At 37.8% G+C, this 26,728-nt stretch overlaps 3 protein-coding genes across 10 annotated transcripts in view; 2 read left to right on the top strand and 1 right to left on the bottom strand.

Moving 5' to 3' along the window:
- The window catches only part of kcnq5a (potassium voltage-gated channel, KQT-like subfamily, member 5a), a 145,542-nt gene extending 133,396 nt beyond the window's left edge, over positions 1 to 12,146 (top strand). For 3 of the 7 annotated variants that reach the window (XM_051125675.1, XM_051125678.1, XM_051125677.1), the window contains 6 exons: positions 1,483 to 1,591; positions 3,136 to 3,267; positions 3,489 to 3,599; positions 5,306 to 5,413; positions 6,295 to 6,424; positions 8,371 to 12,146. In XM_051125675.1, the coding sequence (XP_050981632.1) occupies positions 1,483 to 1,591; positions 3,136 to 3,267; positions 3,489 to 3,599; positions 5,306 to 5,413; positions 6,295 to 6,424; positions 8,371 to 9,423 (1,643 nt within the window). In that variant the 3' untranslated portion in view covers positions 9,424 to 12,146. The remainder of the gene's footprint in view (positions 1 to 1,482; positions 1,592 to 3,135; positions 3,268 to 3,488; positions 3,600 to 5,305; positions 5,414 to 6,294; positions 6,425 to 8,370) is intronic. The other 4 variants (XM_051125681.1, XM_051125680.1, XM_051125682.1 and 1 more) reach the window with 2 other exon arrangements.
- A 380-nt stretch (positions 12,147 to 12,526) lies between these two features.
- Positions 12,527 to 22,084, top strand: ddx43 (DEAD (Asp-Glu-Ala-Asp) box polypeptide 43). 2 transcript variants are annotated; one of them, XM_051126787.1, is made up of 17 exons: positions 12,527 to 13,011; positions 13,441 to 13,496; positions 14,439 to 14,565; positions 14,667 to 14,813; positions 15,642 to 15,723; positions 16,264 to 16,420; positions 16,535 to 16,653; positions 16,736 to 16,846; positions 16,944 to 17,085; positions 17,206 to 17,306; positions 17,771 to 17,858; positions 17,994 to 18,121; positions 19,473 to 19,582; positions 19,886 to 20,024; positions 20,137 to 20,224; positions 21,470 to 21,648; positions 21,821 to 22,084. In XM_051126787.1, exons 1-16 carry the CDS (start codon positions 12,669 to 12,671, stop codon positions 21,635 to 21,637), a joined length of 2,106 nt encoding a protein of 701 aa, XP_050982744.1. In that variant the 5' UTR covers positions 12,527 to 12,668; the 3' UTR covers positions 21,638 to 21,648; positions 21,821 to 22,084. The 2 variants fall into 2 exon arrangements, with proteins under 2 accessions (XP_050982744.1, XP_050982743.1); XM_051126786.1 differs by having other exon boundaries at positions 12,528 to 13,011; positions 14,655 to 14,813; positions 21,821 to 22,082.
- Positions 22,085 to 22,140: 56 nt separating this feature from the next.
- cgasa (cyclic GMP-AMP synthase a) lies at positions 22,141 to 26,511 on the bottom strand. The gene is made up of 5 exons (XM_051126788.1): positions 25,430 to 26,511; positions 24,552 to 24,774; positions 22,850 to 23,116; positions 22,650 to 22,752; positions 22,141 to 22,559 (listed from the first exon to the last, which is right to left on the bottom strand). Exons 1-5 carry the CDS (start codon positions 26,357 to 26,359, stop codon positions 22,220 to 22,222), a joined length of 1,863 nt encoding a protein of 620 aa, XP_050982745.1. The 5' UTR covers positions 26,360 to 26,511; the 3' UTR covers positions 22,141 to 22,219.
- Positions 26,512 to 26,728: the final 217 nt, after the last annotated feature.

The following is a 26,728-nucleotide window of genomic DNA, read 5'->3' as shown; positions in this document are numbered from 1 at the left end:
CCTCCTGTTCCGCCCCGGAGGGCGGCTTCGCCTCCTGTTCCGCCCGGAGGGCTGCTCTGCCTCCTGTTCCGCCCTGGAGGATCGCCCCGCCTCCTGTTCCGCCTCGGAGGGCGGGCGTCGCCTGTCCCGCCTCCGGTTCCGCCCTGGAGGGCTCCTGCGCCTCCTGCTCTCCCTCCGGCTCCGCCCTGGAGGGCTCCTGCGCCTCCGGCTCCGCCCTGGAGGGCTCCTGCACCCCCTGCTCTGCCTCCGGCTCCGCCCTGGAGGGCTCCTGCGCCTTCTGCTCTGCCTCCTGCTCTGCCTCCGGCTCCGCCCTGGAGGGCTCCTGCGCCTCCTGCTCTGCCTCCGGCTCCGCCCTGGAGGGCTCCTGCGCCTCCTGCTCCGCCCTGGAGGGCTCCTGCGCTTCCTGCTCCGCCTCCAGCCCCTCCCTGGAGGGTACCTGCTCTGTCGGTTCTGCCTCAATCACCGGGTCCTCCGCAGGGACCTGGTCCTCCAGCCCTCGCCCTGTCTCACTCCCGCCCCACCGCTCCCTGGACTGTTACTCTGTTGGAGCGTCTGGAAGCCGCTCCTTGGGGGGCTATGTCACGAATCTGGTCGGTGTCCCGCTGTCCGCTCACCACCAGATGTCACTCTCGCCCTTTCACACACAGACTGTTGCACCACACCCCGGACTACATTTCCCATCAGCCATTACACTTGACCCACGACCAATCAGCGGCGCTATAAAAGCCCCTGTATTTCGCCGTGCTAACCACGGATTGTTGTATTGTTGTTTGCTAGCGTTTTCCTGTTTCCAAGTTCCTAGTTCCCGTGGTTTTTGACTTCTCGCCTGCATTATCGTTTACGTCTGTCTAGCCGCCTGCCTTGTGGATTATCGCTCTCGTTTCCTGGACTATTCTTTCCTACTGCCTGTGTTATTCCTGTTTGCTCCCGTCTCGACCTTGCCTGTACGACCATGTCTTTGTCTCGCCCAATAAAAAGCTTGCATATGGATCCGCTCGCCTCTCGTCTCGTTCATCCTGTGACAACTATATGGAGAAAAATCCTACAATTTTTACCTCAAGAACTTTCATTTCTGATCGACTGTAGAAAGAAAGACACAAATATCTTGGATGACATGGGGATGAGTAAATTATCAGGAGTGAACTAATCCTTTAATTGGTCATAAAATGTCATATTAAAATCATAGGTATAGACAAACAGTGCATTTTTTGCCTTTCAGCTTAATGTTGTGCATGAGTAGCAGTACTTCCTTCCAGTATTTATGCTGTAAAGCTCAGTGGAGCGGCCTATGGTCAGTGTGATGAGGGTCTAGGGAAAGATTTGCTTTGAATGCTATTTTGATTCATAGCTGTATTGATCTGCCCAGGGCTTTCTCTACTTTTTAGCCTAGTTTAGTTTTCAATCCATTTGAGAATCCACTGTGAAAATGTTTCTGCTTGCTATGATTCAGATTCTTTCTCTGTCTTTCTCTTTCTCTCACAGCTGATACAAATCTTGGACCGGATGATGCTTTTGATGAGAAGGGTTGCCATTGTGATGTGACTGTGGAAGATCTCTCTGCTCCACTGAAGGCAGTGATCAGGGCCATTAGGTGAGTGTGACTTCACAGAGAGTCTTAGTGAAAAGTTTGAAGAATTCACACTGTGGTTGCAGGGTTGAAAACACTTACTTTAACCGTCCTGCCCTATTGATTGAGGCATTAGGGTTAGATCATCACTGCTGTCTCTCTCCCGCTGGGAGAGGCCACTGATGTTGCTTCAGGTGACTTTTTTCACTTCCATCGCTCCCAGGAGGGCTGAGATTTTTCCCACTCTTCTTTCCCAGGGTGTCGGATAGACATGTTCACAGTCAGTTTTGCTTACACACCAGCTCATCTGACAGGAAGAAAACTCACAGGGGCTTGAATCTGCAAGATGTTACAGAAACAGATTACTGAAATCTGCTCCCCTCTGTGTCAATATTTGCAGTTTCACCTTCACTCTGTAGCACGTTTAGGTTTCGGTGTGCCTGTGGTAATACCTGTGTTTTCACAGCTAATGTCGTCTATAACATATAGGTTTACTAGAACATGAGCCTTGCTTGAGTAATATTATTATAAACTGCTTTTTTTAATAATATTATATATATCTGATCAGATTTTTCCTCTGGGTTATAAACTGCTCTATTTGTGACTCATTTCTTCCCTCTAGTGGTTATGAGGAAGCTTAGACAACTTGCAGGCTTGTTGCAGAGCGGTTTACTTTGTTGATTTGACTTCATATATACACACAGTATAATGTTTATAGATGTATCTTCAGATGTGACTAGAATAATTTTATTTTCAAATTTAATTTTGCTTGCCTCATGCGGAATTTGTTTGCTCTTGTATTAAGCATAAAGCTAACAAAATTTAATGTTCACAGTATAACAATCCATTCATGGTAAAAAAAAAACAAAACAAAACAAAAACAAAAAAAAAAAAAACTATTTCCCAATGGAGTAAGAACTATAAACTTAATTCAAGATGTATTTTCTGAAAACATGTCTTATTTTCTTATTTATTTATTTACATTTAAACTGGAATATACATACATATATATATATATATATATATATATATATATATATAAAAAAAAAACATGAACTAAGAATAAACAATACTTCTACAGCATTTAATATTTACTAATGCATTATTAAAACCAAAAGTTGTGCTTGTTAACATTAGTGTATGTATATATATATATATATATATATATATATACATATATACAATATATACAACATAATACAACATGTACATAATACATGTGTGTGTATTGTGTATATTTATTATGTATATATAAATACACACACACGCATGTATATATTTCAGAAAAATGTTGTTTATATATTATATATATTTGTATAAATTTGATAAATATAAATATATACATGTAAATACATGTAAAACTTTTTGAAATATATACTGTGTGTGTATTTATGTATATAGTACATAATAAATATCAACAGTACAGATCCATATATTATGTAAACAAAACTTTTTAGATGCGATTGATCGCGATTGATCGCGATTAATCGTTTCACAGCACTAATAGATAATTAATAATTTCTAATCAAAAGTTAGTTGAGTTTTGTTTCTTGTTTCAATGTTAACAGGATAATGAAATTCCATGTGGCCAAGAAGAAGTTTAAGGAGACGTTGCGACCGTATGATGTGAAAGATGTGATTGAGCAATACTCTGCCGGTCACCTGGATATGCTATGCCGTATCAAGAGTCTTCAGACTAGGTGAGACTAACCAGCCGTGGTTGTGTGGTGAAAATACGTTCAACTTGAGCACGTGACTGAAAGTTCTCCATATATAGTTTTACTTTTTTTCCCACACACAAATGCAGTTATCACAAATAAATATTCACAGAAAAATAGTTCAACTTTGTTTTCTTAGGCACACTTTCTACATCTACATATCTGTGTCTGTCTTATCTCCCTGTCTGCACTCTCCCATTTAGGCTGGACACTATTGTGGGTCCACAGACCCTGAGCAGCAAAGCCAAGACCTTTTCTTCTCCTTCCCTGCACTTGTATTACAGCCAGGCCAAGAGGAAACACTCTGCCCCAGGGTCAGCCGACCCACAATTCCCCCACCCCAAACTCTTTTAACTCTGGAACAAATGAGTCAATTGCTGAGGCTGTGTGTCTAAATCCCCAGTGACTGTTACCCTGTGGACATAAACTTTACTGCAGTTCAGCTTTTAAAGAACTTTAAGATTAACACACACATGCACACACACACACACACAAAACATTAAAAGAACATGAACTAAGAATGAACAATACTTTTACAGCATTTAAATATTTACTAATGCATTATTAAAATCAAAAGTTGTGCTTATTAACATTAGTTAATGCGCTGTGAATTAACATGAACTAACAATTATTAACTCTTTTTCTTTTCATTAACAAACATTAACAAAAACTGTAATAATTGTAATGTTCATTGTTTGTTCATGTTAGTTAATACATTAACTAACGGAACCTTATTGTAAAGTGTTACCGATTTATGCCTATAAAATATTTGTCTGAGAGACAGAAATACAAAATAATACATAATTCAAGTTATATTATCTGAAATTATTATGTAGTCTTATCTAAAAATGTTTAGATATGTTTAATGTAAAACAAGACAGAAACACTGAATAAGAAAAAAGAACTACTGTTGAAAAGTTTGGCATTAGTTTCTTGAATTAATAATTTCTAAAGGATGATTTGACACTAGAGACTGTAATGGCTGCTGAAAATTCAGCTTTGCCATCATAGAAATAATCTTTTTAAAATATATTAAAATGTTTTTTTTTTTTAACTGTAATAATATATTACAGTAGTTTATTTTATTTTTGATCAAGTAAATGGGTAAGCATCTTTCAAAATGAATAAATAAATAAAATAAAATAAAATAAAAACTTACAGACTTAAACAGCAGTTTATATATTATTATTATTATTATTATTATTATTTTACAACATGTATTTTTGCAGGAAAGGCTGGACATGTGTCCATGTGTCAGTGACCCAAAGCCTCAAGCAGTTGGCTCTGTTCAATAAGTACTTGATCCCCGATTTTCTCCTTGTAAAACTTTCTTCCTGTTTAACAAGGTTGGCCAGTGCTAAACCAGCATAACTGTGATGCAGTGCATGGTGTTAGATTGAATATGTCTGCGTATAGTTCTAACTTTTAGATTGATTCAGTAGCTTGATTTATTTATTTATTTATTTTTTGAACCAACAGGTGTGTAATCAATAGTTGATTACTAGCTCTGATTTGAACAACCATCTTTAACTTACATTTACTGAAATATCAGATACCTCAGCGACTGACACTGAATCAGAGCTACAGCTAGATTATTGAGACCTTAGGTTTGATCATTAACATGTATTAGTAAATCGCATGTAGTAGTAGTAGCTTGGCATACACTTTTAAAAATAAAGGTGCTTTAAAAGGTTCTTCACAGCGATGCCAAAGAAGAACCATTTTTGGTTCTACAAAGAACCATTCAGTCAAAGGATTTTTAAAGAGCCATCTCTTTCTTACCTTTTTATAATCTGAAGAACCTTTTTTCAACACAAAGAACCTTTTGTGAAACAGAAAGGTTCTTCAGATGTTAAAGGTTCTTTATGGAACCATTTGGACAAAAAGGTTCTTCTATGGCATCGTGAAGCACCTTTATTTTTGGTGGCATAAGTACCTTCTCTTCAACCTTCTCTCTCCTCCCTTTCCTTGACAGCACAACCTTAAAAATGTACTTGACCCCGTATGTTTTCTCATCTAGACTCGCCACAGCTGTGGGTCCACATCAGACACTCAGCACCAAAGCCAGGAACCTTTCCTCTCCCTCTCTACACATGTATTACAGCCAAAGCAAGAAGAAACACGTTGGGTCAGAGGCCTGTAGCAGGCTGGGGGGCTAGTCATGGGGCTGTACTTACCATTCTGTGAATGGGGTCCAATGGTGATGATGTATTTAACTAAAACTATTCTTAGGGTTTGGGGTTTTGTTAAGGGGCTGAAGTAAATAAGTAATATCTTTCGTCATTTTAGCTTATTTCAATGCTTTTGTCATTAGGAAGTTTGCTGAGGCCCAGTTGTGAACTTTGTTGAGAACCACTGATATATAAGATTTTTATTTTTGTATTATTTACTTAACTTCATCATTGGACTCCAAGGTGATTCATTTACAGTGATGTTTTTCAACCAATGAGATGATTTATTAATTGTGTAGCACACACTCTGATTGGTTCAGCTGATTGATGTTGGTTTTAACTGCTCTTGCATGATAGATTTGAAGAGGCGAGGAAAAACAAGACACTTTTTCTAACACCTGACAAAATACACTGAGAATCACATACTGAAATGTGCAATCCAAAATATATTAATACTGTATATAGTCTGCATATTTTCTGCATGGATATTTTCTACTTGGATTATCATACACTACATCTACCTGAAAATGTATGGAGAAAATCTTGCTCACTAGGGGTTTTACTGGAGCATGGTTGATCAGATTGGATTTGATATTTTAATCAGCTAGCATAGGTAGATCAGATACAGCCCATTCTTACATACAGCAAGTATCAGTATCTTTTTCTTACTCTCTTTGTAACATAGAAAATGGTGATGCACTAACTTGATTTCTTTTTCACTAACCAAAGTCCTTTCTTATCCTGCTGTGCCGTGCCCTGCTCGAGCTTGAAGAACGACGATGTAAAGGTGTGCATCTTTATGCATGCTCAAAAACACTGTTTTTTCCCTTCCTTACAGAGTGGATCAGATACTGGGAAAGGGCCAGATTTCTGTGGATAGGAAAGGCAGGGAGAAAATCCTCCCAGAAGGAGAATCCTTGGAGCATGACATGAGCATGCTTGGCCGTGTCTGTAAAGTCGAGAGACAAGTAAGCCATATTAACTTGATGGTCTAATGAAACACACTACTGTTCAAAGTTTTGGGGGTTTTTAGAAATAAGTTATTCTTTTATTCAGTAAGAATTAAATTTAGAATTTACAAAAGAGGTTGTATGCAGTTCACTTTCTATTCATCAAAGAATTCTGAAAACAAAAATACCATAGTTTTCACAAAAATATTGAGCAGGACTACTGTTTTCAGCATGATGAAAATAGGAAATGTTTATTAAAAACCAAATCAGCATATTAGAATGATCACTGGAAGATCATGTTACACTTAAGGCTGGGGTAATGATGCTGAAATTTAGGTTTGCACCAGAGAAATGAATTACATCTTAAATTAAAGCTGCAAGCAGTGTTGAAAGGGCCCTCCACCCAAGTCAACCACCACTTGGTGGCTTTAGGAAAACAGGGAATGGTGGGCAGTATGCATCTAAAGTGGTAAATATAGAAAGAATATGTGCCAAACTTCCTGCTACCAGGTGGTGGCGCTATGACTATAACTGGATATTGGCATGTAGATGTCTTCAGGCCAGCACTTTTTAAAACATATGAAATTTGGTGCAAAATGAACATGATATGTTTGAGTTAGTACAAAGCATGACATATCCTGTTGCCAACAGGTGGCATTATGATTATAACTGAATTTTGGCCTTTAGATGTCTTCACGCCAGGACCAGACATTACCAAACATGTGAAGTTTGGTGCAGATTGGACATTGCATATAAGTTAGTGTAAAACAAGTCATTTCCTGTTGCCAGCAGGTGACACTTTGATTATAACAGAATAGTGACCTTTAGATGTGTTCAGGCCAGGACTCTTATCAAACGTGTGAAGTTTGGGGCAGATCGGACATTGTATGGCTGAGCTACAACACTTGCTATTCCAATGGCGAAACATCAAATTTTGTCAGACCCCTGTGGACACGCCCTCTAACGAAAACTCAAGAACTTCACAATTTAACATTGCAAAGGCCTTTAGATTAGACTGACCAAATATAATGTTGATGTCATTAAATCTCTATGAAGAGTTTGTTAGAGCGTAAAACATGCCACTTCCTGTTGCCAACAGGTGGCACTATGATCATAACTGAATATAGTCGTGGGCATGTGTTCAGGACAGGACTCTTTTCAAACATGTGAATTTTGGTGCAGATCTGACATTGTATGCCTGAATTATAACAACATCCTGTTTCATTGCGAATCATCGAAGTTTGTCAGGCCACCACGGACACGCCCTTCAACCAAAACTCAACATCTGCTCAATTTCACAAAGGGCTTTCGATTACACTGAGCAATTTTGGTGTTCATCTAATCGCTAGGAGGAGTTTGTTTAAATACAACACCTGAAACTGGAAAAAAAAAAAAAAACTTGCCAAAAAAAACACACAAAACTTGCCAAGAAAATTCAAAATAACAGACTTCCTAACGGAGTTTCAGACTTCGTACCATGGGACTTGTTTTTTAGGTATTGGTGTGTTACATGTGTCTAGCGAATTTCGTACATGTATGTGAAACATAGCTGGAGAGGCACTTTGTTGAAATTTTATAGGTGGCGCTATTGAACCATTTTGCCACACCCACTTCTGAAACCCATATCAGATGTAATTTTTCACCACTTTTGGCATGTGTGCAAGTTTTTGAGCATGTTTAGGCCCTCAAATATGCGATTCATTTTGAAGAAGAATCTGAGCAATTCCAAAAGGGTCCTCGTACCATCGGTGCTCGGCCCTAAATATATCAAAATAGAAAAGAGTTATGTAATATTTCACAATATTACTGTTTTACTCTACTTTTGATCAAATAAATGCAACCTTGGTGAGTATAAGCCAACCCCAAAACTTTTTTAACATTAGTGTACTTGCACACATTTAAAATAATCAAGCATAAAATTCTGAAAAATCCAATGTGATGTTTTTATTTTTTATATAACACAGGTACAGTCCATTGAGTCAAAGCTGGACTCATTGCTGGATATATACCGGCAAGTGTTGCAGAAAGGCCCCTCATCGATGCTCGGTCTGTCTGCTTTGCCCCTGTTCGAGCTGGATCAAACCTCTGACTACCAAAGCTCCATCCATAGCAAGGATTTGTCATCCTCCTCCCAGCTTACCGGCAGTCGGTCTGGCAGCAGTAACCTGCACCGTGGTCTTCATCTTGCTTTGGCTCCTAGTGAACTCAACTTGGGTACGGGTTACCCGCATTCTGCCTCCTCCTTCTCACCTTCTCCTCTCTTAAACAACCAGCCCTCCAGCCCGGACAGTTTCTACCCAGCGTCCCCTCCTCCCATTCTCACCCCCAACAACCTTTCCAGAAGTCACCAGCGGTTCAGTGAACTGACCAGGCCGGTCCCAACGGTACATTCGACCTCATCAACCCTTCAGCTCCCGCCTATGGTACCAACGCCTACCAGTCGGCCTCCCAGCCTTATCCCAGAGACTCTACAGGAGAGCCGGGCGGAGTGTCCGAGCAATTGCCTATTGAGTACCCAAACCGAGGATGAGTCGGACAGGGAAGCCGAGAGTATTCAAAGCACGGTACAGCTACGGGACAAACCCGAACGCAACCCCAAGGAAGATGGGTCGTGGAGAAGACATTTGAGCCTTGACATTGATCCTCTGATGCTCATGTCTTCCAAAACAGCTCCCTCGCTACAGGTCGAGCGTGGACTGGGTAAGTCTCTTTCCGCTCAGAACCTCATGTTACCGACTGCTGCGGACTGCCATCCCAGCCTGTCCGCTCGGAGCAGCGGCAGCAGCAACAATGAGTCCAGCGACCGCGAGCCGCTGGCCGACTGGGGCGATACGGAGCTGTTCGTCAATGACAAAGAGTCGGACACCACGGAGGGCGAACATTGCCACCAACAAAGCAACGATACGACCTTCTCCTCTGAGCTGCTACGGACAGGAGCCAGTGGGCCGTCTCCCAGCCAGGCTGGACCAAGAGATGGTCTTGAGTCCCATAACTTGCCTCACGTATGCCTCGAATAACGGCCGGAGCACAGGAACCTCACTGTGGAGACTGGACACAACCTCATGTCCCTCATGTGCTTCTTTTCCAAAGGAAATGGAGCGTCCTGTACGCTCTAAATGTTTTCTAATTTTCACAAGAAGAAGACATGCCGTTCATACGTTTATGTTCATACGTACATATCAATGCATGGACAATTTGTCAAAAAAGAGAATTTATATTAAGAAGAAACTGTTGGGGAAGAAACATTTAAAAAATATTCCGGGGTCAATATAAGTTAAGCTCAATTGACATAATACTGATTACCTCAGTAATCACCACAAATGACTGAAAAGTGTGTGAATCAGGAGCATTTCCCCCAAACATTAAAAAGTGTTTAAGTCACTAATTTTCCTTAAGAAACATTGTCCAACAGCGACACCAGCAGGTAAAATTATGGCGGGAGTCCGCTTCTCTCTTGCCTCCCCTGAGACCATTTGAGTTTTACCAGACCCTCTAAAGCGTGCAGTGAGTTTGTTGTTGTTTGGTAATTGAGAATGAATGGTCGTGTGAGAAGAGGCAATGCTTCCACTGCGATATGATTGGATATGACTGGTTATGTTCAGCTGTGATTGGTTCATGCGACAAATCCTGCTTCTTGGTGTGTGTTCTACATTTGAGTTTTAGTGAGTAATCAACTTGGTGAAATTTAAAGTAAATCTCAGTGTCTGTGACCAATATTTACCGATCTTTGATGACTGATGATCTGAAAAGTTAAATTTTTTTTAAAGTTAACCATTAAAAAGAATAACTAAACATAAGTTTACAAATAGAATATATTGTTTAAATTGTTGCCGCTTTGAGTTATTATTTTGGAATAAATGTAAAATGCTTAAAAACATTAACTTGATGAGATTCATACTTTGCTTTAATAAATAGAATATTGAGTGCTTTGGTAATGTAAAAATATATATGTATATGCATTTAGAAAATAGAAAACATGTGGGTTAATCAGTATTATGCTACAAAAGCTGTCAGTTGAGCATAACTTGTATTGAACCCATAATATTCCTTTGTAATAATAAAGGGTTATGGTACTGAATGAGCCTTGCATGGGATATCGGCATGTTTAAAATGCAACAGAAAATAGAATTGGAGGTTTGTATGCACATGTAGTAATAAGCCCTCGCTCAGCATTAGGATTCATTTCTCACTTCCTTCTGAATGTTTGGCGGTCCACTCATTTGCATGTGTTAAGAAACTGTGGGAGGAATAGCAGAAAACCAGATGGTCTTAGTCCAAAACCACATTAATCTGTGATACTATGCAGACCTTAGCTGATCAAGCAGGGTTTGCAAGCAACTCCAGAAGAAACTCAGAAACAAATGCATCTTCACGCTGTAGCCTGCACAGAGATATGCTTTCTTAATATGACTATGTCCTTTGAAACCCGAGAGTCTTAGCATCTGAAGAAAGCTGAATGTTGTGGCTGAAGGGGCGGTGTGTCTTGTGTAATGTCTTGTGAGGAGGTATTTGTGACAATCAGGCTTTTCAAAAAGCACTGATTTCTGATTTTTCTAATTACGAGTCCTTGTGGATATTTGGCTGCTAAAATGTTACAAAAAAAATGAGGAAGATGATGCATCATTTTCATCATGACAATAAACCACACATGCAATATCACAACTAATGATTGTAATTAAATTTGACATGTATTTTGATTGCTTTGTAACCTGCATCCATATAATCAGAAGTTATCTTTGTCAAATAGAAAGTCTCACAAATGTGTTTTTATCAGAATTGCGGCAATATCTCATTTCTGTTGTATTTTCTGATTTTTTTTTCTTTTAAATTCTGTAGCAAGCAAGCGTCTTATACCTAAACCTCAGCTTTGTAACCTCTGTTCTACGTTTTTTATTCCATGCTTCTGAATGGTACAAGAAGTGCTTTAGCTAAAATGCTTGTCTGTACAACTTAGAATGTAATGTGTATCATTATGTGTACGTAGACTAACCATGATTAGCTGTTACATTTAGTTTGTTTTGTTTTTATTTTTTGGTTAAAAACATCTGAGGTGTACATTGAGGATGTTTTTGGCACTGTACAAGTGGAAGCACAACTGTTCAGATGTGTAGAGGAAACCTGCAAATGTGATGAAGTGTTTTAACATGAATATGCTTTAAATAAGATTTATAATCCAGAGATAGTCAAGATGCTTATTTTGCTCTAGAGTTGAGGTAAATAATATCGGCACCTGAGAACTGAACTGAGAAAATGTCAACAGCTGTGGAACTAATTGATGCTTGAAATGCAGAATAAAAAGGTTGTACAGAAATATAGTCTTCTTAACACATTATAATTAATATTACTATTGCTTTTTTGAAAGTTTTAATTTGTAATTCAATGTTTTACGGTGCCTTTTTGCATTTTATTAAACATTTATACAACTTCTGTATTCACAGTACCTTGAACTTTTATTGAAATTATGTCATATTTCGATAATTGCACATTCTCTGTTTGGCTGTGAACTTAAAGCGTCTGTCAGTTAAAGCAGCATTTCTTTGTTTTACCACTAGATCAAATAATTTATTACACAGAAACTGGCCTTAATATACATGCTTGATAATGTTAGCGTTCTCTGTCATTCAAAATAATTTATTTCATCATTGTGCACATAGCAGAGTTGATGCTCTGGGATTGAAAAATGCAAAATGAAAATTTATGATCATCCTAATACTTAAATAAACAAAATACTTGAAACTTGGCCTAGTGTGCTTCATGTTAATGTCTCTGTGTGCTTTGTCTTAGTTTTCCTCAAATAAGCAAACAACCAGCAGCATGTATCAGTTATAGGACATGCACTAATATAAGTAGTAACCTACTAAAAGTTATTTATTTAGCAGATGTACTGCATCAATTACTGGGTGGACTTAATGATAGTTTTCTGTAAATAATCTAAGAAAAAACAAACAAGCGCCATAATTTAAATGTCATGTTTTATTGTTTATCTATTGTTTAAACAACGTCATACACCAAAATACCACTGTTACAAAAAAATAAATAAATAAAAGGAATTATAAAAGCCTTTTCGCGACGCCATATTAATTGGTTGTGGTTTTCACAAAAGTAGGCTTAAGGCACGTAAATTGCGGTTGCCATGTTGCATTTTAGTAAGGGATCACGTGACGTGAGCGGATATTGATCGAGGTTTCCGATTAGACATTTGTGGTCCTTCTGGAGGGAATCGTCGATTATCCAAAGTTGTGGTCTTATATGTTCGTTTTAAATGTCGGACTGGGAAGATGAGTACGATACGGATGGTGTGGCGATTTCAAAGCCGTTAGCCGTTCAAACGGTGTCGGTAAAGTCATGGAGGCCTCCATCGCCTAGAGGCGCGCCGAGTCGACAAACCACGAGTGTCGGCGCAAAGTTTGGTGGAGACGGCGAGCAGTGGAGAAACTGGAGGGACCGAGACCCTGGATCAAATGTTTATGACGGAGCAACCGGTAAAAATAACAGTTACAGTCGTTCCAGGACTGGACCTACGGGGTGTCGCGGTGGTGGAGACAGATCAGGTTCATCACCGGTAACTCTCAGTGTGGAAAACTCTTTGGTCGGGAGGATAATAGGTAAGACACAGGTGTCTGTTTAGGCATGCAGCAGTTTCTTGGGTTGTTTGCTGTCCGATGCATCAAAAAATCGCTTTAATTATTTACTTATTTTTCTAATGAATCGGTTCAAACTCGATTCGTTCTAAGTATGCTGCTCAGTAATGTTCGAATCATAATAATGAACCGATGAGTGAAGCGCTATTAAGAGGATTGATACTGAACCGAAGATCTGTCTCATGGTCCAAAATGTCACGTACCATTTATTTATATGTGTATTTTCAAATAGCTCCACTGAACAGAATGATAACAATAACTGGGCGGCGTGATTGCATGTCTATGTCATCGCGTAAAGAATCACTGAATCGGGCTCTTTAAAGCGGTTCAAAAGAACCGATTCGCAGAAGTGAGTTGGACTTCCATCATTGCTGCCTCTGTCCGTCTGCCTAGGTCGAGGTGGTGCGAAAATTCGGGAGCTTGAAGAGAGCAGTGGAGCATCGATAAAGGCAAGTTAAATATACTAGTGCCACCATAAATGTTGACAGTCAGTCACAAAAGCTCAGAAGAGCCTCACTAGAACTTAAGTTAGTTTTCAGTTTTAGCCCGTCACACCTTGAGCTTAAAACGGTTTAGACTTGTTGAAATGCTAGATATTGTCCATTTAGAATGAGAAGTTTTATCATTTATTCACTGGTATTTCTTTCTAAACCTGTATTACATACTTTCTTCTTTGGGAAAAGTGCTGAACAGCTACAATTCCCTTTCAAGTTAAGTCACATTTATTTTATTTATTTTTTTGCACTTACAGTAATAGGGTTTCAAAGCAGCCGAATTGATCAATTATGAAACAGCTGAAATGTTAGCCGTAGAGCAGCTAGAAGAGCGGAAGAAATATTGTCATTCAGCTCAGATTCAGAGTTGAATCAGTTTTGTAACTGTCAGTGTTGCGAAGTTCGTAAATTATGCAACAAATTCAATTTTAGCTTCAAAAGAAGCTCTATAGATCTAGCATCATTTAATTTATGACAGGAATGAAAAAGAGGCTGTGTGGAATAGAAGTACAGTGTTCAGTGGATTGTACTGTTGTTTAACAACATATCGATTGTTCGGCTGACTAAACGTCTTTCTGGAGAAAAGAAAATAGGTAGAAATTGAAATAAAACTGCTTTGAAAGTTTTCAGTTGTGTAAATTACAGATTTTTATTTTCATCTGATATTTTCAGTAGCAGAAGCAATATTTTCTGAATATTATCAGTTGCCTTTAAAAATACGTATTACCTTTAATTTGAATAAGCATTAACTACCTTTACTTTTACTTTCATTCTAAGGTGGGCATTCTTCAAAATTCACCTTTTGTGTTCAGAAGATAATAAGGCGTATGGGATTAAAACGACATGAATGAGTGGTATTATGGTGTTTTAACATGACTGTTAAATTATTTATAATAGATAAACAATGGTGCAGATGACGCTGAGGTGCTTATCTTTGGAAGCCGTGATGCTCAGTTCAAAGCCAAAGACATGATTGAAGATCTTGTGCATGGGAATTCTGTCAGAGGTTCTGGATTTGGAAATGGTAAGACAGCACAGGAATCACTAAACTACTTTAATATATTATTTTATTGCATTGTTAATTACTGATATTTTATGTTTGACATTGTACAGTTCAATCTCCAGGTAACGGCAATGCAGGATATCATAATGACTCCTGCTGGTCAGCTGCTGCTGTACGAGCTGCGGCTGCAGCTGTCCCAGCACCTGTGCCAATTGACTGGACTGCGCTTAGAGAAAACCGGGACAAATATGAAGCTATGAAATGGCAAGGTGAATCTCTAATGGCACAAGATGATGTGGTCATTACTTTAGATTAGCTTTCTCATCGTTTACTCAGACTCCTGTTGTTTCAAACATATCCATACCAGTCAAAAGTTTTTGATTTTTAATGTGTTTTTTTTTTTTTAGTCTCTTCTTCACACCAATCCTGCATTTATTTGATCCAAAGTGCAGCAAAAACATTTTGAAATGTTTTTACTTTTTAAAATAACTTCTTGCTAACTTCTTGCTATAAATTTATATTTTAAAATGTAATTTATTCCTGTGATTTCAAAGCAGAATTTTTAGCATAATTACTCCAGTCACTTGATCCTTCAGAAATCATTCTAATATGCTTATTTGCTGCCCAAAAAACATTTATTATTATGTTAAAAACAGCTGAGTAGAATTTTTTTCTGGTTTCTTTGAATAGAAAGTTCAGCATTTATCTGAAGTAGAAATCTTTTGTAACATTATCAATGTTTTTATCATCACTTTTCTATAATTTCTATAATATATAGTTCTATAATATATTCAAATTGAAAACAGTTATTTTAAATGGTACTGTTTAAATGATACTGTTTTTGCTGTGCTTTGGATCAAATAAATGCAGGCTTAGTGAGCAGAAAAGGCTTATTTAAAAAAAAATATTACAAATCTTGCTGTTCACAAACTTTTGACTGGTAGTGTATGACTTCATTCTGTGTATTTACACTTTATTACACAATTGTAAGGTTAAAATTTAAACTAGAGTAAGAAATTTAGTTGATATACTGTGTTAAATATGTAGTCAAATATGAAATATTATATCTGATTAAACAGTCGTCTTGGTTTCTGCAGATCTTCCCCCTCTAAAGAAGGATTTCTATATTGAAGCAAAATCAGTGGCTGCTCGCAGTACAGAGGAAGTCAAAATCTGGAGGTAAAAATTGTATCACCTTGCCTTCTTCAAATTAGCCCACAGATGGCAGCATTTACCTGTTAATAAAAATACTTCTACAACTATTTTCAAAGGCCCTCTAGCCCTAGTTTTTATACTAGTTTCTGTATATTAAAACATGCCAAAACAATTAAATTCCAGACTTTTAACATGAAGATTTTAGTACTTTACATGACTTTTCCAAGTCTAGAAATCACGCTTAAAAATAGACTGCCTCATATATTCAAGTTTTCCATGATTGGGGGAATCCTCCTGTTTATTCAAAGGAGTTGTTAACAGGACAAATTAAAACAAGAAATATCTTAATTGTAGTTTTTTTAGCTCATTATTTTTTATTTTAAATAATTTTGAAGTCACTTTGAGGCCGCCGTGAAAGTTTGCTGGGACCCCCTAGTTTAGAACCACCGAATTATTGCATATGAAGATTTATTTCTTTGAGATTGAAAGTATTGAGAGAACATTAGTGCAGCACTGTGCACATTTGTATTGTTTTTGTACCCCTGCACTTCTCTGCCCAAATAGAAAAGAGAACAACAACATCTTTGTAGATGACTTGAAAGATGGGGAGAAAAGAACTATTCCCAATCCAGTGTGCACTTTTGAGGAGGCTTTTGCTCACTATCCTGGAATAATGGAAAACATTGTCAGAGTGGGATTTAAAAAGCCAACTCCCATTCAGGTACCCTCAGACAAACATTTCCTTCATGCATTTGCTTGTGCTTTTTTCCCACTGAATGTTAAACTTGATATGTGGGGATAAATGTAATCCTGGTTATTTTGTCTCATGGTTCAGTCACAAGCATGGCCAATCATCCTGAAAGGAACAGATCTGATTGGAATAGCCCAGACGGGAACAGGCAAAACTCTGGCCTACCTGCTTCCTGGCTTTATTCATATGGATGAGCAACCTGTGTAAGTCTCAACCAGAGTATCAGTGCTCTGCATTTAATCTTTTTATTAAGAATATATTAATTTATTTATATACACACTGTAGTCCAAGGGACAAGAGAGATGGCCCTGGCATGTTGGTTTTGACTCCCACTCGTGAGCTGGCCCTACAGATTGAAGCTGAGTGCAACAAATACAGCTACAAAGGGTTTAAAAGGTGCTGTATCCTAATTAAAGCAATGTTATGCCTAATACATTATTTAAGAATTCATCCTGCTTTCGTTGTTTGCTCAAAGTTGCTTTCATTGTTGTAGCATCTGTATCTATGGAGGAGGTGACAGAAAGGCCCAGATTAAAGTAGTGACCAGTGGTGTGGACATAGTCATTGCCACACCAGGACGATTAAATGATCTGCAGATGAATGAGCTCATCAGCTTGCGTTCCATCACCTATTTGGTACATTATTTATTTATTTATTTATTTTTTTTTTTTGAGGGTTTAAAAAATAGGTTTGAATTTTGTAAACGTTTTTTTTTTTTTTTTTTTTTTTTTCTTTCTTTTTCTGTTTTGTTGCAGGTGTTGGATGAAGCTGATAGAATGCTGGACATGGGCTTTGAACCTCAAATCATGAAAATCATTCTGGATATTCGACCTGACAGACAAACTGTTATGACTAGGTGATGGGCTCAGCGTTTGATATTTTGTTTTGATTTTTTGGAATGGTGTATTGAAGGATTGGACAGATGTGTGTTTTTTTTTTTTTTAAATAAACCTTCTGTTGCATTACATTGTTGGATTCTGGATATTCGTCAATGAATACTGGAGTAATGATGCTGATAATTCAGCTTTGATCACAGGAATAAATTAGATTTTAATGTATTTTAAAATAGAAACACTTTATTTTATATTGTAATAATATTTTACAATATTACTTTTTTTCCCTGTATTTTTGATCAAATAAATGCAGCCTTGATGAGCGTAAGAAATTTTTGAATGGCAGTATATCTGTTGCTGTTGGTCGGCATCTGTCTTTTTTTTTTTTTTTTTTTTTTTTTTTTTTTTTTTTTTTTTTATGAGTTTTGAGTATTTGTGTGATTGCCGTTTCACTGTATTCATTTGTTTTTCTCTATTTTTATTACAGTGCCACCTGGCCAACAGGTGTCAGACGGCTGGCCAAATCCTACCTGAAAGACCCAATGATGGTTTATGTGGGCACCTTAGATCTAGCGGTGAGTGAACGGCTGCAGCACAGTATGTATTTATACATACTGTGTACAAATACCAGGTCAAATATAGTTTTCCTGTTTAGCCTCCTTATTAAAAATCCCCAGTTAATTCCCCTCCTGAATCTCTGTATTCCTTAGGCAGTGAACACTGTTCAGCAGACAGTTCTGTTCGTGCAGGAGGAAGAGAAGAAAGCGTTCCTTTTTGACTTCATCGACCGAATGGAGTCTCAGGACAAAGTTCTAATATTTGTTGGAAAAAAAGTAAAGTAAGTTTCTCAGAACGAAACTTAAATGAGAATAACTTTTGTTTGTTTCCACGAAACAGGATATGGGAGGGATTTCTGCAAGCACGCTTTCATATTCTACCGAAATGGTATTGTGTAATCTCATTTCTATTATGATCACTTGATGTGGTAGTCAGTCTGTGCCCGTGCGTTCGTGTGAGGTGAAACGACTGTTGTAAAAGTGCTGCTCTTTTCTGAGAATGAAACTTGGCATTTCTCCATTGTCAGAAGGAGTGGCTATTTAAGATCTGGCCATGGGTTTTTTTTTTTTTTTTTTTTTTTTTTTCTTTTAATTAACCATACATTTTGATCTTCCACACCCCAGTGAAACTGGCAACTTTTGTGGTCATTCAACAGTTGTGCAAACGTTAAAACCAAATACTCACTTTGGAACAGGTACTTCTTTAGACTTTCAGCCTGACAGTATGATTTAGTGCTTAATCCGATCAAGAACAAGCTAGATCCTGATTTGACATTTTCAAAATTGGATTAAATGCTTTAAGAGCCTGATGTAATGTGGATGGTTTTAATAGTTTTAATAGCAGCTGTTCGTGGGACCTTTCATCTTCAAACCATAAAAAAAAACTATGATAGGGTCCTATGAAAACAGTTTTATTCCCCCCCCCATATTCAGTTGAAATCATGAAACATACACGATTTTACAGCAATTTATTAACAGTTTAATAAAATGCACATTTTTAAAGCCCTATGAATTTTTTTTTTCTCTCTCTCTCTCTCTCTCTCAAATTCAGTTTTATGTTTACTAAATTCTGTTTTCCATTCATTTTCTGGATTCATGGTTAATAATCGAAAGCATCTCTAATTGATTTTGTTTTTAAAAATTATTTATTATTATTCTTTTTTCTGTGGTGTGTTTTACTTTCTTTTTTTTCTGGTAAATAATTGTTTTCTGATAAATATTCCTTATGGAAATAATCCTTATGGAAATTATGTTTTAATAATTTCTAATAATACTATTCTTTCGCACAGATTAGCATAACATGCAGGATTTATATTTAAATAGCATTTTTGTGGCTTAATATTCACAGACACGTGTTAAGTGTATAGACCTAATTTTAATTTATTCATCCAAAATTCAGCAAATTCTGTGACATTGTGCATTATACAGTAAATTCCATTTGTATGACTGGAATCCGCAATTCTGTCTGTGTTTTCCACATTGCAGAAATCATAGGGCTCTACTATGACCCTGACTACTTTATATTGCTGTATGCCAAACTGAATTGTAAAACTAATGTAAAATTATGAAGCAAAACTGGTTAAGAATTAAGTCGTCAGGTTCTCACTTTTTCTCCTTCCTGTTGTTGCATAGAGCCGATGACCTTTCCAGTGACCTGTGTCTGCAGGGTATAGCGGTTCAGTCTCTGCATGGAGACCGAGAGCAGTGCGACAGGGAAGAGGCACTGCAAGACTTTAAAGATGGTATGTTTGTAAGCAGTACATAGTAGTGTATTGTGTAATTCATGAGACACCAACAACACCAGAATTGTAAAAATGACAATTTTTCTTTAGACAAACAGGTAGTTCCAAACGTCGTTTGGTTCAGTCAGTGTTGTTGTTGTCCTGCTGCTCAAACCAACACTCTTTGGCTAGTGGCACAGGAAATGCATACTTTACAACTCTGGCTACTTTTGGTGTAATCAGCAATTATGCTGAGTCCCTTAAAATTTGAACCGAAATTGATCTGTGAGGTTTCTATCTGCCTGTGCGTGGCTGCTGTCAAAGGTCGTGTGCGTATTCTGGTGGCGACTGACCTGGCCTCACGTGGACTAGACGTTCATGACATCACGCATGTTTTTAACTACGACTTCCCACGGAATGTGGAGGAGTATGTGCACCGCGTCGGGAGAACAGGTCGAGCAGGGTGAGTGGATCAATGGAAGGTGTGACTGAAATGCCAGATGCAATAAAAAATGTGATAATGTAATCATTTAATCTCATGTATCTCATGTAAATGAGTCCATGTCTTGGCTCAGGAGGTCTGGTGCATCTGTAACCCTGGTAACAAGGGAGGACTGGAAAATAGCTTCTGAGTTAATCACCATCCTGGAGAGATCTGGTCAGGTAAAGACACCTGCACATGCGGGCATCCACTCCTTTCATTGTGTTTGTTAAACTCGATGTTTGCTATGTAAGGAATGTGAATCCTCGGCTTCTGAGCAGGTTGTGTTTGTAAGCATGTAAATTACATGTGTGGGTGTGTGTGTGATATGAAAATAGGGATGTACCCAAATGTCACCATTTTAGTTAACCCTTCATCTCTAATCTCTAATAAAGTTAGTGTTTTAAGAGTCTTACATTTAATCCAAAATAATAAGGCAATAAAAAAACAATATATTTTATTTGTGAACTTACGCTTAGCTGTTCTTTGTAATAGTTAATTTTTAACTTTTTTTGGATCATCAGCCATCAAAGCTCGGTAAATATTGGTTACAGACAGAGATTTACTTTAAATTTCAGGTTATATCTAAGTGTGTGAGTTGTTAGCTTAATTTTTTTGTAATTAGTCTTCCCATTAAAGTCATTATATTTTAGTTATTCAGACTGATTCGTGAATGCTGATCACACACAAAATCAAGAGGCGGGATTTACCAATCATAGCCGATCATAACCAGTCATATCCAGTCATATCATGATGTAGGCATTGCCTCCTCTCATGTGACTTTCCCCCCATTTATTCTCAGTTACCCATCACCAAACTCCCTGCATGCTTTATACAATGATTTATACACTTTTTAATGTTATTTTTTGTAATATTGGTGTAGTTTTATTTTTGTACTATGAATTTTTTTCTGATCCAATATTTTGAGGAGACACTACCTCCTTTGCCTCCTCTGAGGAAATGCCCCTGATCCATGGTGATGTCAGTATCCTATAAAAGAGACTTCTTAGTGTTATCAGTGTCTGTACAAGAAGTTAAATAGTTCTATATACATATATATATATATATATTTGAGACAACAAATTAGCATTTTTCATCTATGGACCCAGTGTGTCCAGAAATTTTTTTTGTATAATTTTTTTTTTTTTTTTTATTCTCCACACTATCACCTGATCAGGCATTATTTCTACCAGATCTCTTTTGTTTACAAGTTTTTAAAAAAAAAACTCTCCACAACCATCTGCCACTAAAAGGTCTTAAAACAACTGTACAACAAATAATTTTTTGTTACGGTGTGCATACACAATATAGAGAGAGAATGCCTCACTCCGTAAAATGTTACGTTTGTCTTTAGTGTGTTTACAATATATGTATACAACATCCTAATAGAGAGTCTGGATAAAAGAAAGCGTTTTTCCTTTCTTTAGGATGTTCCAGAAGAGCTTATACTGATGGCTGAACGTTATGAAAAACACCAGAGGGAGAAAGCAATGTATGCGCCCAGAGGTGGAAGAGGAAGAGCAAGAGGAGGAAGAGATGGAGGAGGAGGAGGATGGAGAGGTAGTTCAAGAGGAGGCTCAGATCGGTGGTTCTGAATGCTTGAAAGGTAGTATTTGTTGCATTAATTTATCTTGCTGTTTGAAATAACATCAGCATGAAGAAAATGTTTTATTTCACACCAAATTTTTGTTTACCAGATGTTTCCTAACAAAGAGTGCTTTTAAGCATTTGTATTTGTTGTTCCAGCAGTAGTATTGATCTTTAATTGTATCTTTCAGGTTGATGTCACTGTGTCACTCACTGGAGTTCATTCATAAGCTTTTAAGAGTGTTGATCCTCTCATTTGTAGAGAGCCTGTGAAGTCCTTGTAATTGACCGTTTTGTTAGGTTTAAAAAAAAAAACAACAGCACTGATTTATTTTGTATGCATGATGCATTTCTTTAATAGGATTTTTTTCCCCACCCAGTTCACCCAGTTTTTTTTTATTGTTATGTACATTGATAAGAGGTAAAATGCCTCTAACTGTAGATGGTATGGTAATCTTGTTCAGAATGCGTATCAAATAAAAGCTTATAAAACTATTTGGAATATGTGTTATTGAATGGTTTTAAGCAGCAGTTGACTATCAAGATAAAAGAACAAAACATTCATAAATACAATAAACAGAAAATCAAAATTAACTGAATATAGGAAAGTTGTTATTGCGCTGAAATTCAATTTCATTTGCCAGGAATTCACAGTTGCTCCTAGAGACATGATGCAAGAGATTATGGGAGGGAATGAAAAAGTTAGAGAGTTGACGATTTCTTAGGTATTTTACAAAGTCTTCCAAAAGCTGCTGGAAGCAGTCGGCCAGTTGACTGTATGCCCACTCGCTGTCGGCTCCCCTGTCGGCACAAGCATGGAGAAGGGTGGTCTTTGCATGATAGGAGCAGAAGCTGGATATTTTACTGGATTTGGAGTTGTCCTCTTTGAGCTTGTGAAGAAGATACTTCAGAAGCTTTAGACACTCCTTCCTGTAGAAATAGAGCAAACATTACAACTGGTAGTTTCTGCACTGTTTACCAGCATCAAAGCTTGGCACAAGAGGAACACAGAATAGTTACCGGCAACATTTCTGTCCATTTCCATACTCGCAGCATGTCTTGGATTGGCCGTGCCTTTTCAGAATTTCTTTTTCGACGTGTGAAAAAGAAATTCGCCAGGCATCTGTGTAAAGGACATTTTTGCCAAATGAGCAACTGTATTTAGTTGTTTTTATTTTTCGAAAGGCTACAGTAACTTTGTTCATATACTGACAGTATACCTTCTGCAACAACTCCATCATGCTCTGCATTTCCCTTTCCCTCATATTTAGGCACCAGGTAGAATGGTTGACGCTTCATATTGTTTTTCTCCTTTCTACCAAGCCAGTTTTCTATTTTGAAGCCATCTGTTGTAAAGCCTGGCCAGGCTGTATGAACCTTAAGACCAAGAACAAAGTCGACGGAAATAGTCTTTCCATTTTCTTCCGTTTTTACTTCCAGCGTCACTGCAGGGCATCTTGGCTTTTTTCGCAGCATCTCAATTTTGTCTACAGAATGCAAAAAAAAAACCATAAATACAAATATTACCAGAAAGCTAGATGTTGTTTGTAGACTTTTGGTTTAGAGCTGGTGGAAATGATAAATTTTTTATTTATTTATTTTTTTTCCTTTTTCCAGGGGTTAAAGTTGTTTACTTACAGAATAAAAATCTAAGATGTTCATGTCTGTCTTTCTTCAGTCGCAAAAAAATTGTTTTTTGAAGAAAGCATTCCAGGATTTTTCTCCATATAGTGGACTTCTGTGCCAGTGGTTTGAAGGTCCAAATTGCAGTTTCAATGCAGCTTCAAAGGGCTCTACACGATCTCTGCCAAGGAATAAGGGTCTTATCTAGCGAAATGATCTGTCACTTTCTTAAAATAAAAAAACCCTTGTATACTTTTTAATCACGAATGCTCGCCTGACCTCACGCATTACGTAATTATGTTGGAAAGGTCACGCGCAACGTAGGCGAAAGTACTGACCCTTCAAAGGGCTTTACACAATCTCAGCCAAGGAACATAAGAAAATGACCTTGTTTGCTAGATAAGACTCTTGTTCCTTGGCTGAGATTGTGTAGAGCTTTTTGAAGCTGCATTGAAATGGGAATTTGGACCTTCAAACTGTTGGCCACCATGGAGAAAAATACTGGAATATTTTCCTCAAAAAAAAAAAAAAAAAAAAAAAAATTTGCAACTGAAGAAAGACAGACATGAACATCTTGGACGACATGGGGGCTGAGTAAATTAGCATGATTTTTTTATTCTGGAAGTGAACTACTTGAAATTCAGTGCATAGGGTGAAGTTCTGAAGTTGGTGTGTTGTAACTCGCAGGTACCCATTTACTGGTACACTTGAAAATGCCATATAGATTTGAAAATGGCAACATTCCCACTTAACACTAGTTTCGTTCCCCCACCCCCCCTTTTTTTCCCATCCTCACCCCATAACATTAAGTAAGATTAAATATTATGTTTATGAATGTTTCTGTTTTATATACATATCTATAAAAGGCATTTTTTTTCTTGCGCTGCAAGGACTAAGCGATAAGACAATGAAAATTCATTTAGGATTAATCGCCATGAAAATTTCATCAGTGACGTCACGTTATAGTACTGACAACCCTGTGGGCATATTGTTTCGTTGCAGACGTTTGACAGACTTTTTGTTTAATGTGCTTTCATAGTTGCGTATACTTATATATATGGTTGTTTTCCCCAGAACGTGACTAGCAATTTACGCTTATTTTCTTGTCTGTAAATGATCAAAATTCTCGCAAGGGTTTTGATTTTTAACCGCAGGAGATGCAGCTGGTTAAAGTAAATTGGTTAAAGTATTAAAGAATAGATTTGTATAAAGATTATAGTCAAACAAAACATGATACATTATGAGTAAAAGACTTGTATAACGTTAACAGATATTGTAAATAATTTTTTTTGGACCTACATGGAAGTTTTTCCACAGCCTCCTTGACGGCTTCTCTGAATTCACTCAGCATTTTGCTGGCTTTAATGGTCTTGTCTTCATTTAGGAATCTGTCCAGAGGATGTCTATTCGAGTGTCGTTTCAATGCAACAGTGTAAAATGCTCCAGCCTCGTCAAACTTCTGAATGTCCACTCGCTCCACAGGAAAAGTCAGCATCACATCAAATTCATCTGGTTCACAAATCTAAAATATGGCAAATTAAAGATGATGTTGGTTTTGAACTAAAGTTCTTTTATGGCCGATTAAAAATGTCAAGACCTTATAATCATACATAAGTGGAATATTCCTGCACACACCTTAATAATGAACCTTATTTTACTTCTATAATTATTGGATATACCTGCATGCATTCACCTATCATTTATTATATGCTGTAATTTTGAACAATTATTCATTAACTCGGTAGTTCACAGCAAATTTTGAAAAACAGGGTTGAGGTTTAATCGGGTTGATAGTTAAAAATAGGGTTCTGTATATCTGTATTTTATATCCCTGCTCTTTAATTTTCTCAGAGCTTTAGTTTGAACTTTGGCTTCGGGTTGGTCAGGGCTGGTTGTAAAATGGCAGCGCTTGAATTTTCACAAATGCCTGTATTCGAGTAGCCTATTATCTTTGTTTGGACATGCTCTGATGCCAATGAGTGTTCAGGTATGAATATTGTGATAAGGTGGTCACATCCTGGCTATCTGATTAATACAAGCCTATGTTGTCTGACTTATTCAGATATAGACACTGTATTCTTCAGAGGTTCTACGTAATTTTTACACATTTACACATTATTCATTCCAAGAATAAACTACGGCAGATCAATACGGAGATGTCACACTGCATCACTTACTTTAAGGTTTTCATAATAACTTCCAGATCGTAAGCTATCGATACCTTCACACCAGGACACGTTTTGTTTCAGATGTGCAATGACTTTAGCCGTGATGTCATTAACACAGCTGGACGCATTAGATCGCTCGTGCTTCTTGATCTTTAATTTCTCAATAGTTGTCTTAAGAATTTTTCCCAGTGTGTCATCGACGCTTAGTGCTCTCATTGCAGTTGCTCTTTCTGCGCTTTTCTTTTGACGATCGCTGAGCACGCTAACCGCTGGCGCTTGAGAAGCTTCCCGTGGGTTACTCGCGTCGGAAGACTCCGTTTTAGTAGCAAGTTCAAGCCGCGTTCTAGGTTTTGATGTGGATTTTGCTTCCGAAGAGCTCTTAAGTGGTTCTTCTTTGTCAAAGTTTAAAGGTTCTCTCTGCTTTCTACTCTGTCGTTTTGGTGCTGTTTTTTCATCGGACTTGCTCTTGGCAGTTTGCTGTGGTTCGTCTTTACTTTCACAGTCATATCTTTTACTCTGTCGCTTGCTTTTTGCACTGTCTTGTTTATCATTCTCGTCAGCGTTATTGTGAACAGGAACACCTCTAGATGCCGAAGCGCGCTTTTCTTCGTATTTATTCTCGGGGGTCTCCGAGGACCCACTCCGAAGATCCTTTTGCTTTTTACTCTGTTGATGAATGGTTCCCCGTTTTGGTGCTGGGGATTCATGAGGGTTGTCTGCACTTCCACAGTCATTAGGATCACTGCGTTGTTTTCTGCTTCCCCGTCTCGGCGCGCATTTGTCCTTGGCGCGCTCTTGTGACTGATCCCCCCTGTCAGTCGTATGGTGATCTCCCTGCTCTTTACTCTTCCCAGTCGCATTTGTTTTTGTTCGAGCTTTGGCTTTGGGCTGGTCAGGGCTGGTTGCGCGAAAGCTGTCCGGTCTTCTCTGTCTGTTCATGGTGGCAGATGTAAAAGCTGCGACGCGCGCAGTTGTGTATTAAAGTAAAGTTTCTGTTACATAGAACTGTGACATCAGGATACAGGTGGTACTTTGACAGCCTCGACGTTCAGAAATTTCTTACTTCCTCAGTGCTATGACGTTTACGTGACGGTATTGGTGATATTGGTTTGATATATTGGTATGTTAACTTTCACTTTCTTAAATTCTGCTCAGGTCATTAGACTATTTAAAGGGATAGTTCACCCAAAGATAAAAAATCTATTGTTATTCACTTACATAGGAATATCGTTCCAAATAATTTTGTGGAATACAAAAGAAAATATTTTGAAAAATGCGGGTAAACAAACTGTTGTTAGTTGTCAATAT

Source organism: Labeo rohita, chromosome 13 (assembly GCF_022985175.1).
Source record: "Labeo rohita strain BAU-BD-2019 chromosome 13, IGBB_LRoh.1.0, whole genome shotgun sequence".
In the NCBI taxonomy this organism is placed as follows: Eukaryota; Metazoa; Chordata; class Actinopteri; order Cypriniformes; family Cyprinidae; genus Labeo; species Labeo rohita.
This window is presented reverse-complemented; position numbering and strand designations above follow the sequence as displayed.